Source organism: Tenebrio molitor, chromosome 1 (genome assembly GCF_963966145.1).
Source record: "Tenebrio molitor chromosome 1, icTenMoli1.1, whole genome shotgun sequence".
Taxonomy (NCBI): domain Eukaryota; kingdom Metazoa; phylum Arthropoda; class Insecta; order Coleoptera; family Tenebrionidae; genus Tenebrio; species Tenebrio molitor.
This window is the reverse complement of record NC_091046.1, coordinates 5,542,405-5,555,108: the sequence shown is the minus strand read 5'-3', so window position 1 is coordinate 5,555,108 and position 12,704 is coordinate 5,542,405. Positions and strand designations below refer to the sequence as shown.

The window sequence follows — 12,704 nt, the reverse complement described above, 5'->3', positions numbered from 1 at the left end:
GTAATTTTTACTAATTTTTTAATAGGCTTAATCGTGAGGGCGGTAAAACTTAACTCACCCGGTATTTGGAATCAAAATACATACATATTTTAAATTCTCAAAATATTATAAATTCCTTGTTTGGTAGTTTTTGTCAGTTTGTCTATCTTTGTCAAAAGCAGAATAGCAAACAAATTTTTTAATTAAATAAAAGAATGTGTATTACTATTTTTTGGAAAAATATTGCTAAAATTTGTAAATCGAATTATTAAGTACTATAAAAAATGTATTCCTTAGATTTGATTTGATTTTGTTCACATTGTTTTCCTTTTGGTTTTCCTCTTTTGTTAATTTTATTTCACTATTCCCCAAAACTATTTTCTATCTCTATTAAATGTCAGAGTGACGTAAATATGAAATAGTTTTGAGAAATAGTAAAATACAATTGACAAAAGAGAAAAACGCTGTAACAATTATTTCACCATCTTTCCTTAACAAAAATGTCTTGTGCCGTTTGCTAAAACTTCAAATTATAGGTTTTTTTTAGATTTTTATTTATTAGTCCCATGTTGCAAGCTAACATTATTTACCAACATTAATCTACATTTTTTTCCTCATTCTTTAGATGTACTTTAACTATTTTGTGTCTTGCCAAATTATTCACTTCCTACGTATGTGTCATCTCCACAATTCAAAACGAAAGATTTAGTATTGTGTGTTGCACATTTGAAAATTGTTTAGCCTCTCAACTACGAAAAATTTGAAAAGATGATGTGTTTATCAGCCTTGACAAATTTTAATAAAATTTAATGGTATTTCCCCCAGTCGATTAAATTTTTGGCCGCTTCAATATGTTTTGCAGTTACATAAGATTGGAAAATTGCCTCGCAACACCGGTACAACCTTGTCCTGTTGTTTTTGTTGTTTTAGAAACGTAAAATTTCGTTTGTCCGAAATAACCATAACAGTTACCGGAGTGCTGAGTCACATTATCTTAACGAATTTCTTCGATTCGATTGATAATTTCTTTTCATTGAGTAACGATGAATATGTACAATTTTTCCTTTTACCAGAACTAACAGAACGAAATTTAAATGTCTTACGCTTTACATCATAACGAGCCGTTTCGAAAGTGCCCATTACGAGAATTATTGTGTTTAGAAGAAACTGCGAAACAGTTCCGATCAGTTCTTTCGCCATACTCTCTATCTTTCGATCTTTCATCACATTTATTAATTTTGTTATTCATCAACACGTGACGCTACAACAAACATTGCACGTGGCCTGAGAAATTTTCATGAGGCGAGATTCGATTTGGTCTGAGCGCCGTCAAAAAAACGAATCAATTTTTTCAATGGAGTACCGCTACTCGCTCGAATTATTATTCGTAGTACGGAATATTAGAGTTTCATTATTTAAAATGCATCTGTTCTTATTTTTAGCCGTAACAGTAAATTGCCCTTTTATTCTGACCGAATTCCCGTCGCCTCCTCCTCCGTTGTAAATCTTGCGGCTGAGGCAAAAAACCCGATTGAAACCATTTTCATTTCCACTAATCCGCTGACAATATCCATTTCCAGAATGACATTCCGACTCGAGGACTAAATAAAAATCTGTAAAACTAGTTTACATTTAATGAACTGTCGGTTCCGAGGACACTAATTGTTGTAACCGCCGAAGCTATCACATGACTCTGCAAAACGCCGGGTTCAATGATAAATTATTTGACCCGGATGGGTCCTGCTGCACGCAGCCCGCGCTCCTGCCAGGATGCGCGTGCAGGAGCGGGACTTTCTTAGCCTCACCCCAAATGGGACTCTCACACGTAGGAAATTTCGGATTGTAGAAAATGTGCAAATCAATCGAATCAATCATGAAAAATATGCATAAGTTTTCGTTGGTGCTGGACAAACACATTGGGCAAAATACCCAAAATACGTTTCTGTTTTATCGAAATAAATTCGAATTTATGGTTAGAGAAAGGTAGAAGAGTATAATGTATATTTTTGCCATAAACTTTAATGTTCTCATTTTATTGTATTGTTTATTATCTTGGTAATTGCCTTCTAATTTGGTCTATTCTGTTGCACATTCAAGTTATTAGTGTTTAGTGCTTTCTTTGAAAAAATTAATGCATTCAATATGATATTTCAGAAATTCAGCTGTAGGCTGTAAAATTTTATACAAAAGAGAAAAAATGGGGGCAAAATAAAGAGCACCATCCTTTTACACTGTCGTTAAATCACCAAACTTTTGCAGAACTGAAGATTTTGCAATGTAGGTAAAATTAATTAAACACTCGTCAGTTTGCAGAGTAAAAACACAAACAACGCAAAAAGTGAGGTTATATCGGGCGTTCAAATGAAATCATTGGCTTGGAAGGCGTTGGAAACGGTCAATTGTTTTGCTTTTTTAAAGTGTAAATTGACAGTTGTAATTAGAGCATGTTGACAGCTAACCTAAAATTTACAAAAATCTTTCTGTTGTTTTTCTTTCTTTGCAATGTTTTACATTAAAAATAGGATAACTGACTATTCTTATTCGTGAAGCAAATATCCAAGGGCATTCTTTGTTAAAAATAAACATGTTCAATCATGTGCCAATTAAACATAAACAAATGTCATTCGTCATTCACGTCAAACGGCGGGAAATTCAAACTTCTGTTCCAAATGGTTTTGTTTTTTCAACGCCTACTCAGCCCAGGTTTTCATTTGAACGCATTTAAATAGCTAACCCGTGATCTGGAATCTGTGGTGCGTTCACAATCAGCTCTTCAACGCCAACTTTGAGGATAAATTTAAATGAACACCCAATATTTGATTATTTTTGTATTTTTTAGTACAAGTCTCCTTCAAATATCATGAGATTTGAGATTTTAGTGGTACTTAGGTACTACAATGTAGACCACCATCGTTGTATTCTTCATTTTCCAAAGAAAATAAATGAATTCCTACGTAAAATCTGTGTGAATTGTCAAGGGAACGTCATTCAGGTGTAGTACCTTAAAACCTTTTTTCTCAAGAAGAAGGTATAGAGCTAAGAAAGAATAGAGACAAAACTATCATTAGATCTATTCAGCCCACATGTATGTACACTATTACTATTCAGGTTACGGCCTTTCTACATATTTAATTTTATGTTCTTTTTATTGCTTTGAAATGTGGAAGTACCGCCAACACTGAGGTAGCGTTATGGCTGGAGTGATCAATCCATAACGATGACAAAACGTAGTCCCTCTAGAATGTTTCTTCCACAATTATAAAGTTTTGATGTAGTACTTGTGCTCGGTACAATAATTACAGATTCTCACGGAGAGTACTTACAATGAATCGATCTTTAATGACGATTTAGAATTTCAGAGAAATTGTCACTGCAATCTAGAACGCTCAAAATATTTGTTTTGACAAAAATTCAAATGTCTGTAGTACCTAGGTACTCTTCAGCTTTAAAATGAGCTCTCTCCATTTCTCAAGTTTTCTTCTCGAGAAGCCTATTAGTGAGACCTCACTTCCATTCGGTCTTTTTCATCAGTACTAATTGTTGACATTTAGTAAAAGGCGATTCATTTCGTAATAATGTGTTTTTAGCAAGTGGCACGATCCGCTCGAGGCCATCTATTGAAAACATTCAGCTACCGAATGTGTTTCTTTTGCACCGAAACCACAACGACTCGCACTTCCTCCTCGCTACGTGTCCAATATTTACTCGCACTAGTCGCATTCTTGCCGGAGCGACCCCGCTACACCGCCAATTAGCGATATTCGGTAAACGGCGTCTTTGTTGTTGCCGCCGGATCATTTTCTGCGATGACTCTCCGCCGCGATAGCCATCGCAAAGTTGAACAAAAATCAGTCGGGGGATATTAAAATGTCTTGGCCGGCTCCCTTCGGAGCTTTTTTAAATTGTATTCTTGCTTTCCGCTCCAGAATGGATTTCCTCTTCCCTCTTTGAAGCCTGTCACGGCGAATCCGTCTAAATTATGGTCATATTATTTTTTGTGGGAGTCACTTTATCACTTAGTGACAACCGCTGATCGTTCGAAAGTCACGTGGCGGTCACGTGCCGGGCTGTTTCCCTCTTATAAATTGCCCAAAGCGAGCTCGCTTTAATGAAAGCGATTTAACAGAAGTGTGTGTTGTCAAACTACGCATTTTTTAGCGATTTTGTAAGCCGGACTGTTTCTCCTTTCTCTCCTTTCCACTACACTTTTTTTTTGCTAAATTTCATTGTTTCTCTCTCCATTTTAGCAGGCTGTTTGCTTCAATTAAACACGAATTTACATAAATATTTGCTTTACCAAATTTTCTGTGTTTTCCAAAATACACTATTTGACTAGTACTTTTTCCCTCACCCTCTTTTTTGTTGCAATAGTTTCTTGGTTTTTGTAATTCTTTTTAAATTCCTTTTCTGTCAACTCCCGCCTTTCTTCTCTTCAAATTTAGTTCACCATTTTATGTTCTTAGATTCTTTCTTAGTAGAGGAATTGGATTCTCTCATGGGCTGTGACCTTGCAAATATCTGCGCGAGTGCGAGAGAGCGACGATACCAACGACTGATGATGTTTTCCTTTGAGTTTGTAGCGCCTACTTAGACCGATATTCGTTGTTTGCACAGATATGACTCATAGCCCACGAGAAAATCCACCACCTATAAAAGCAGCTTTCATTTTATTTTTTCTTCTCTTCTTTCTTTCTTTTCTATTTCATCTAAGAAACTTGATAGTGTTTTCTTCGACACCCACACGGTACGACTACTATCCGGGTTATGGTACCTATTTGGTTTTATGTTCCTGCTTTAAAATTTGCAAGAACCAGCAAACCCATATAACAGTATTTATGGTTGGAGAGATCAGACGGCCATAAAATCGACCCACCCTGTAGTTTGTTCCAAAAAAAATAATGAATTTTTGTGTGGTACTCGTGCTCAATTACGCTCGGCTTATTAATGCACTCACGGAGAGTACTTACGTATGATTCGATATTTGTAATAAATCAGCATTAAGGTTCAAACAATCAATTACGGGCTTATACTAATTACTGCCAGCAATAAACCTGATTTATGATCCACAATTGAATAACAGCGTTGATTTCGATATAAATTATTATTTGCGGCTTTTTATCGTTTAAATCCGCCAACGATTTTATTTGCTTCCATTCAGGTGGACGTGCATAGTGGTGGAAACTATTGTTTTCTGGTAAAATTGATGTATTTGCGGCGTTATCCCCTGTATCCGGCATTATCGATTGTGATGCCCTATCTGGACCGAAATTATTGCGCCGGCATACCAAGTCTTGGCATTTAATTAAAATAGTTTCGTTTTATGTGGAGGCTTATAAAGTGCGGTTTTTTCGCCGCCGCCGCCATATTTATTACGCTATCATCCTCCATTGATGGCGCAGCTAATTAACATGTAGATGCAGAATGCACCGATGCAAATGGCGAACGCATAAAATCACACAAAAATCGGATAGATATCAGCCTCGTTTTGTATTTCCGTTAGGCTGACCCGTATTTCTCTCCTCCACAATACGTGGTGTCTCGGTTATCAACACTCTCCCGATGCATTTTTCCCCGACTGCACCGTTATCTCGGCTGCAAGTGCGACGCTGCGACAATGTTGTTATCACGGACTTTTTAGTATTCGGGACGACAATTGCCATAAATTATTCAGTGTGGGCAAACTTTTCCAGCGAATACCAAAAATCAATAGGGTTGGGCACTAAATTTTCTCGGACTCGACGGTGTTTGTCTGGTGGGTTTTTGTTGGCTTGCCAGCTACACATTAACCGCAATGAAAGTTTCGTCACTGCTGGATTGTGATTACTGTAATTTTCTCAATGGTATTTAGATTGTATTTTATATGGATAATGCTTAATTTTCATTCGAGTTATGGGGTCACCGCTCAATGGAACATAATATTTTAATTCGGATTTTTGTGTTGGTCACATCCTGAATAACTGCCAGCCACCTAGTTTAATCAAAGAAGAGAGTTACTATCGGGGCTATTGTGGAGAAACCGTTTTCGGAGATTCCTGTTATTTTTAAATTGGATTCGATGTCTCTTTTGACTGCAGGTGTCCAAATATAATACTTGGTTTATTTCATTTCACACATTTTTAGCAAATTTTTTCCGCGAATACGAATGAAATTAGATATCTTTTTATCGCCGCAAGAAACGCTCCAACTACAATTTCATAGGTCAAAATCAAATTTTTAAGTGAGTTTTTATCAAAAGCAATATAACAGAATTCTATCTCTTGATGAAAATGTGCACACCACTCAACTACTCAGGGCACTCGGCTTCGCCTCGCACCTAAAATCTAATTTTCGCGCTGTAAAATACCCCTACCGTACTCTAATGTAAATAACTAATTACTAACCGGGAATCATTTTACAATTTACAAACAAATGTTATCTATCTGTGTCGCAAAATTAACATATACCAAGTCGGGGGTCTCGAAAAAATAAAATAAAAAATATAGGGGGGTCTTTACGAAGATATATGGGTCTGAAGGTTCAAACTTTTCATCGTGTTTTCTTCACATAAAAAATATAAATGGTTGACATTCATTTTGAAATATGTTGAGGATGATTATGTAATATATTAAAATATAAATGAAAAGACATTTCTTGAAAAAACAGCTTTATCTCAAAAAAATAAAAGTTTTATTTTTCCAATTTTTGTTCAAAGTGGAAGTACAACATAGCTAGAATATTAATCAGGTACTTTTGAACAAATATTGGCAACTTTGATATTTTTTTCAAAGTGACAGCATTTTTTTTTAAACATTTTTACTTGGTCAACAGGATGTCCCCTACTAAGCCCCGAACTCGGAATACGATAATTTTAAGACACCTGTATAATAGCGGCGATTACTCTGTATCTTGGTAGTAAATGTAAAAGCAGCAAATCTTCTTCTTTTCTGTTGCTTGATTTGCTTCCTCCGCAAAAATCCTGGAATTAGCAGCTCGCTGTGTACAGCCCGCGTCATAAATAATGCGCGCTGGGAAAATATCCCCACTAATTGAATAAATTTACGACTTACAAGGTGATTTTAGTGTTAACACATTTGGTGACCTTGGCTACCTCCTAGCATTCTTACTCAATTGGTGAGTTTATTTCGAGAACTCCGCAGTGTCGATTCCATCCGCTCCTGTAAATTAATTTTTTTCCAAAAAACCGGATGCCTCGACAGTTTCGCATCAAAAACGCGAATGATGAATATTCAGTGTCGCAATTTAATAGCGGAGAAGGCCTCAGATTGTTCAATTTCCTCATGTTCGAAAGTCCGTTGCTTAATCGGAGCTGAAAAACAATAATCATTTTAATAATCAATAAGTAATAAGCAATTATTCCATTAATTAGTTTTCATTGAACCGGTGGTCATAACGACAATTGTGTTTGTCCCCGATGACAAGTCGTAAAGTTGCGAAACGTCGCATAAATTACGTGATTGCGATTCGCGACAAAATGGCGGATTGATCCGCGAATATCGCGGCACTCGCGGCAACAATGTTCCCGCGAGAGCACAACCACTTATATCAGTCAGCAGATATCATAAATAAATTTTTTAATTGTACCATAAATACGTGTTTTTGCAACAGTACTTCTAATTTAAGTGTGGTATTTATTAAATAAAAGCGGAGGTAGTCATGCCTGTAACGATTTATTTAGTGCCAATATTTATTGTTATTGCCATGTTATATCTGTTGCGCATAAATACGGCATTACTGGCAAACAACGGCGCCAAATAAAGACCACAATTTAATTAAGCCGATTTGGAAAAATCCACGCGTCAAAACAAAAATTCGCACGTGGGCCGCTGCGCTACGTTGCGTTGTGCAACGCGTTTATTAATACATGATTGTTTATGTTGTTTCAGGTCACGGGGGCGTCAATCAGTTGGGTGGAGTGTTCGTTAACGGTAGGCCACTGCCGGATGTGGTCAGGCAGAGGATAGTCGAGCTAGCCCACAACGGAGTCCGGCCCTGTGATATTTCGAGGCAGCTGAGGGTCTCCCACGGCTGCGTCTCCAAAATTTTGTCCAGGTAAATAGGCTACAGCGCCCATCGGGCACTCCTTTTCACCCCACATCAAAAAAAAATCAAATCATATCGTGCGATAATATCTATTTCAAGAGCTGGTAGAGCGCGGTCAAAAAAGAAGTACACATCCCGTGGGGTCGAGCGTAACTGGTTGTCACGTGAATTCTAGGACCGCCCATGTACTTCTCGATTTGAACATGCTCTAATAACATTTACTTCTTGTACTAGAGTGTAACTTCTTGTCCAGAAAAATCTGTACGTCTTAAGATTTTTTCGTTTTTCCATTTGACAGTTTTGGTCGGGTCTTATTAAAAAAATCGCCTCGAAGCCGCTCATCTCGGGAACAAAAACCCCATAACCCCCAATTCGTCCTGAATCTTCCTTACAGTTTATCGGCGGCAGTGTGCGCCTTCATCCCGCTTTATCCTCCACCCTCCCGACTCCGGGTCACCCCGGCCGTTTCCCTGTTCCGGCGGCACTCAGCAGGCGCAACTAACACGATCATGCGACCTGCTGGTAATGTTTTCCCGTTTTTTAGTGGCCGCTTCCCAAAAAAGATGAGCTTATTTTATGGGAGCGAGGACCGCATGGGGACGGTGCATTTATCATTTCAGGGACGACCGCCGCTGCGAACTTATGTCCAGGAGCGGCCCCGTTTTCGACGATTTAACCCCTCGCGGGGAAGTCGTTGCGAGTGCGGAATTCCACCGGTTACACCTAGTGGAAATCAATCATCGTAATCCTTAATTCGATTCGTTATGGCGGCCGCGACCACGTTACAAAACATTAAGGAATTAAATTATGATCTAATGCCGGCTTAGGCGAGAAACACGTCAAAATAATAATCAAAAGCACTTAATTCTATTAGTGCGGCCGCTGTGCTTTCCGAGTGCTCTGTCTCTGGGTGTTCAATAACGGACACGTGACCAGAAAAAACTACATGAAAATTGCATATCCCAATCGACGGCGACCACGATGAATATTTGACATTGTGTTGACAACTTGCTGCGGAGGGTGGCTCCGGTGGGGTGCCGGCTTCAGACAACGCTATCGTATTCTACAAAGAGCTTTGCACAATTTGTCACCGGCTTCTATTTTTATGTAATTGGCGTAAATGTCCCCATCGAATTCGACCAGAATTGATGATGCCAACTAAAAAGAGCTTTTTTACCCTAATGCTTTCAAAGATTTGCTTGGGAAAAATTTCATATTTATTGACTTCTTTTCCAAGATACCCTTTACCCTTATTTAATTTAATTTTTAAAGAATCAGGCTTGGCGGAAAATTTCTTCCACCTTATCTGCGTTAAGAGTAGATTTTTTTTCTCACAATATCAAAATCCATGGATTTTTAAGCTTTTTAGAAATGTTTCCTCTCTTTGTGTTCTTTCTCGTAGCTTCTACGTTCTTTGACGGAAGAGTGAAGATATGTGTCTTTTATCTTGATAACTTTATGGCTAAAAATATGAAGCCCCTTTATTTGAATTTAGGGATCTTTACCGCCCTTGCCACGATACCAGTTCATGACTCTTTAAATTTCTACTCTTCTTCTGTCTTCCAACTTGATGATTTCATGGTGGCAATCTTTGTTGCTGCAATTAAAGAATTATTATTCTTTATTTTTTATGCTAGATTTCTTATTCTTTATTTTTTATGCCAGATTAATTCACTAAATGAAAAATGTCTGCAAAGAAAATTTTTCCTAGACAAGTAGGTACTAACGGAGGTAGAGGTGTTGGATTTTCTCATGGGCTATGAGTCATATCTGCGCAAACGACAAATATCGCTCTCATTCGTTACGTTAGTGCCCTCTCTGTCTCGTTTTTTTGGAGTTACGAGATTTTTCACTCGCCTTCGCGTAGATATTTCCAAGGTCACAGCCCATGAGAGAATCCAACGCCTCTAAAAAATCATGTTGAAAACGAATAAAAATAGACTTTTCATGGTTGATTGGTAAATCTCTCGTCTGTGCCAATTTTAGAACATCTCAATTTTTGATCTTGTCCATTCCCCACCTACTTATTTGCCATGCAGTAAATGACTGCATTTCCGCTGTGCCTCCTCGTCCTGCACCATCCGACGCAATAAACTAAACGCTAATAATTGCCTTTGCTCACGTACGCGTGTGAATAAATTGATCTTTCTTCAATGCAAGGGCATCTATCATCTGTTCCGGATTTACTCCACAAACAGATAATAGATAGAAAGATAATTATTTATGCGATTATTCCGCACAATAAAACCAACAACTATCGCAAAACGAGAATAAAAGAAATCCTAATGCACGACTCTTGTAAAATATCCAGCTCTGCTAATTTGCATTCGTGTGCACATTCTATAAATCCATTGGTATTTGGTGGTGGTCGGTGGAAAAGTGGCGCACCTGTGATATCCATGTCGTACCCATGTCAAATTTGGCGTAACGTCAACTTTAATAAGGTCCATTTCAATATTTCCATATTCAGTGTAACTTAATCGGTGCTTGTTTCGGATCGGCAAAAAATCTCTTGTCAAAAGCGACACCCTGTCAATCCTGACAACCGTTTACGTTACCGGTCATTATGCTAATAGCGTTATTAATCGTAGATGGTAACAGGCTGGTATTAGTTTAACGGTTGGCAGTAGTGGTGCTTTTCTTCTTATTTCGCTGAAAGCACAGTTAGTTGGTGAAAATGGTAGACGAGGATCCTAAATTAAAGATGGTTCGGTTGATAAATTAGACGAGTAACTGTGAGACAACAACAACTGGCCCCGGTTAACGGTCTCGGTCCGGCGTTATTAAAAGTCATTAGATAAATCGCTAATCTAATAACTTTTTTCAATTAACAAATATTTATCAATAATAATATTGACCGTACCTACCGCGTCCGCTAACGAACAAGAATAAACCGATTACGGTTGTCTTGTTTTGTAATTAGTTACCCGCTGCTCGTAAAAATGATACAAAAGCTGGGGCCTTTCGGGACGCCGTCTTTAGATTCTATCTTATTCAGCTAACTAACCTGCATAATTACGACTTTGTGTCTCTATATTCAAGTTGGAGAACTCTCTAACCAGATCAATCCCAATGACAATGGTTTTCTAGCGTAATGGATACGCTACCGAGATGTATTGATACAGTTGTTATTCATGGAATACCAATTAAGCTCCGGGAACACCGTCATTGCAGTTCCACCAAGAAATTTCGCTTTTATTTAATCGGGACTTTCAACGCTACGACAATGGATGCATCTCGTGAATGAGAATTCGATTTGAGCTGAGTTTCTCATAATGCACACAGGTATATGTTTCCACCAGCGGTGGTCCGCGAGGTTCAGCTCTGGCCTTCTTGCTGGCCATTGTCTGTGAACTCTCTTTTCCTTTTCTTATTTTTTGGCACTCAGCGCTTACTAACTTTATCATAACAATAATAATCAATCATTTATTGTTATTATCATATTTCGTTAAAACCCTTTGTAAAGAACATTGAGCCTGTTTCTTTATTACTTCCTTTTATTTTCATTTTATAGGTACTTAGTTCAAGTATTATTTTGCTTTTTTAGATTCACGATTAATTCAGGCGCTTCCTTCAATTACTTTAGTTTTTTATTTATCGAAGACATTTTTGAAAATGAAGGTTTAATGAGATTCAGATCCGGTCCACTTAATGGCCAGTTCATCATATACCATTCACGTCTCTCGGCTAAAACAGGATAAGATATCAAAATACAATTATGCATATTATTTATTTATTTATTTATTTATTTATTTATTAGACAGAAAATGTCTAAATATTTTGAAGCCAGTCTTTTTTGATTTTCTCTTTTAAAGGTGAAATTATTAAAATGTAGGTTTTTATCAAATTTCTCTGGAATTTACTTATCACTGTTTGTTGGCTTCGATTATAAATTTATTCTATTTTATGATAAAAAAATATATAGGCACTATTTTATAAAAATCAGAACGTAATTTTCTTTTTTCTCTTATCTTTAATTCCCTTTCTCTGTTTTTCATGTTGTCGCTAAAATGTTATATTAGAATGTTTGTTTAGTCATTTTGATTCATAACAGTAAATAAAAATGTCCATAAAAAATTTACCAAAAAGAAACAAAAACAAAAAATCATACAGTAAATTAGATCCATACATTTTGCCATATTTACATTTTTATCTCACTTACCTTTTTATCACCTTTCACAATTTGTTGCTCTAAATATTTGTCTTCTTTTTAAAAACATCCTTTTCTATCTTTCCAATAAACCCAAAGATTCTTTTTTGCGACGGAAATATTGCAAAACGTTTATTTATTAATTTTTAAATCCATTTCTAGATTTCTCGGCATCGCTTAAAAACATCAGAATCTCTAAACAAACCAACGATTCGTAGAGTTCTTGCTCATTAATTTTTTCACGAACGCACTGTGAGCTTCTGCTACATCTTGCATCAACAAAACAAATGTTATTAATGTCACAATCCTCTCGAAAGTGACATAGGTTAATGCAATGCACTGGTCGTCGCAGAACTTGACTCTTCGGGTCACCTTTCACTGTTTGTTGGCCTCGACTATAGATATATTTGGATTCTGTAAAAATTCAATTAATCAAATAAATTCTTGCAAAATTTTATTGCAATAACGATTAAAATTAAATTTTCTTTAAATACACAGTAGATAATAAAATAATCTTCCACATTCCATAAATTTA

The 12,704-nt window shown here is 36.9% G+C and overlaps 1 protein-coding gene across 7 annotated transcripts in view; it reads left to right on the top strand.

Moving 5' to 3' along the window:
• The window catches only part of sv (shaven), a 124,340-nt gene that overhangs the window by 81,641 nt on the left and 29,995 nt on the right, over positions 1 to 12,704 (top strand). For all 7 annotated transcript variants that reach the window (XM_069052649.1, XM_069052596.1, XM_069052610.1 and 4 more), the window contains one exon: positions 7,863 to 8,028. In XM_069052649.1, coding sequence (XP_068908750.1) covers positions 7,863 to 8,028 — 166 coding nt within the window. The remainder of the gene's footprint in view (positions 1 to 7,862; positions 8,029 to 12,704) is intronic.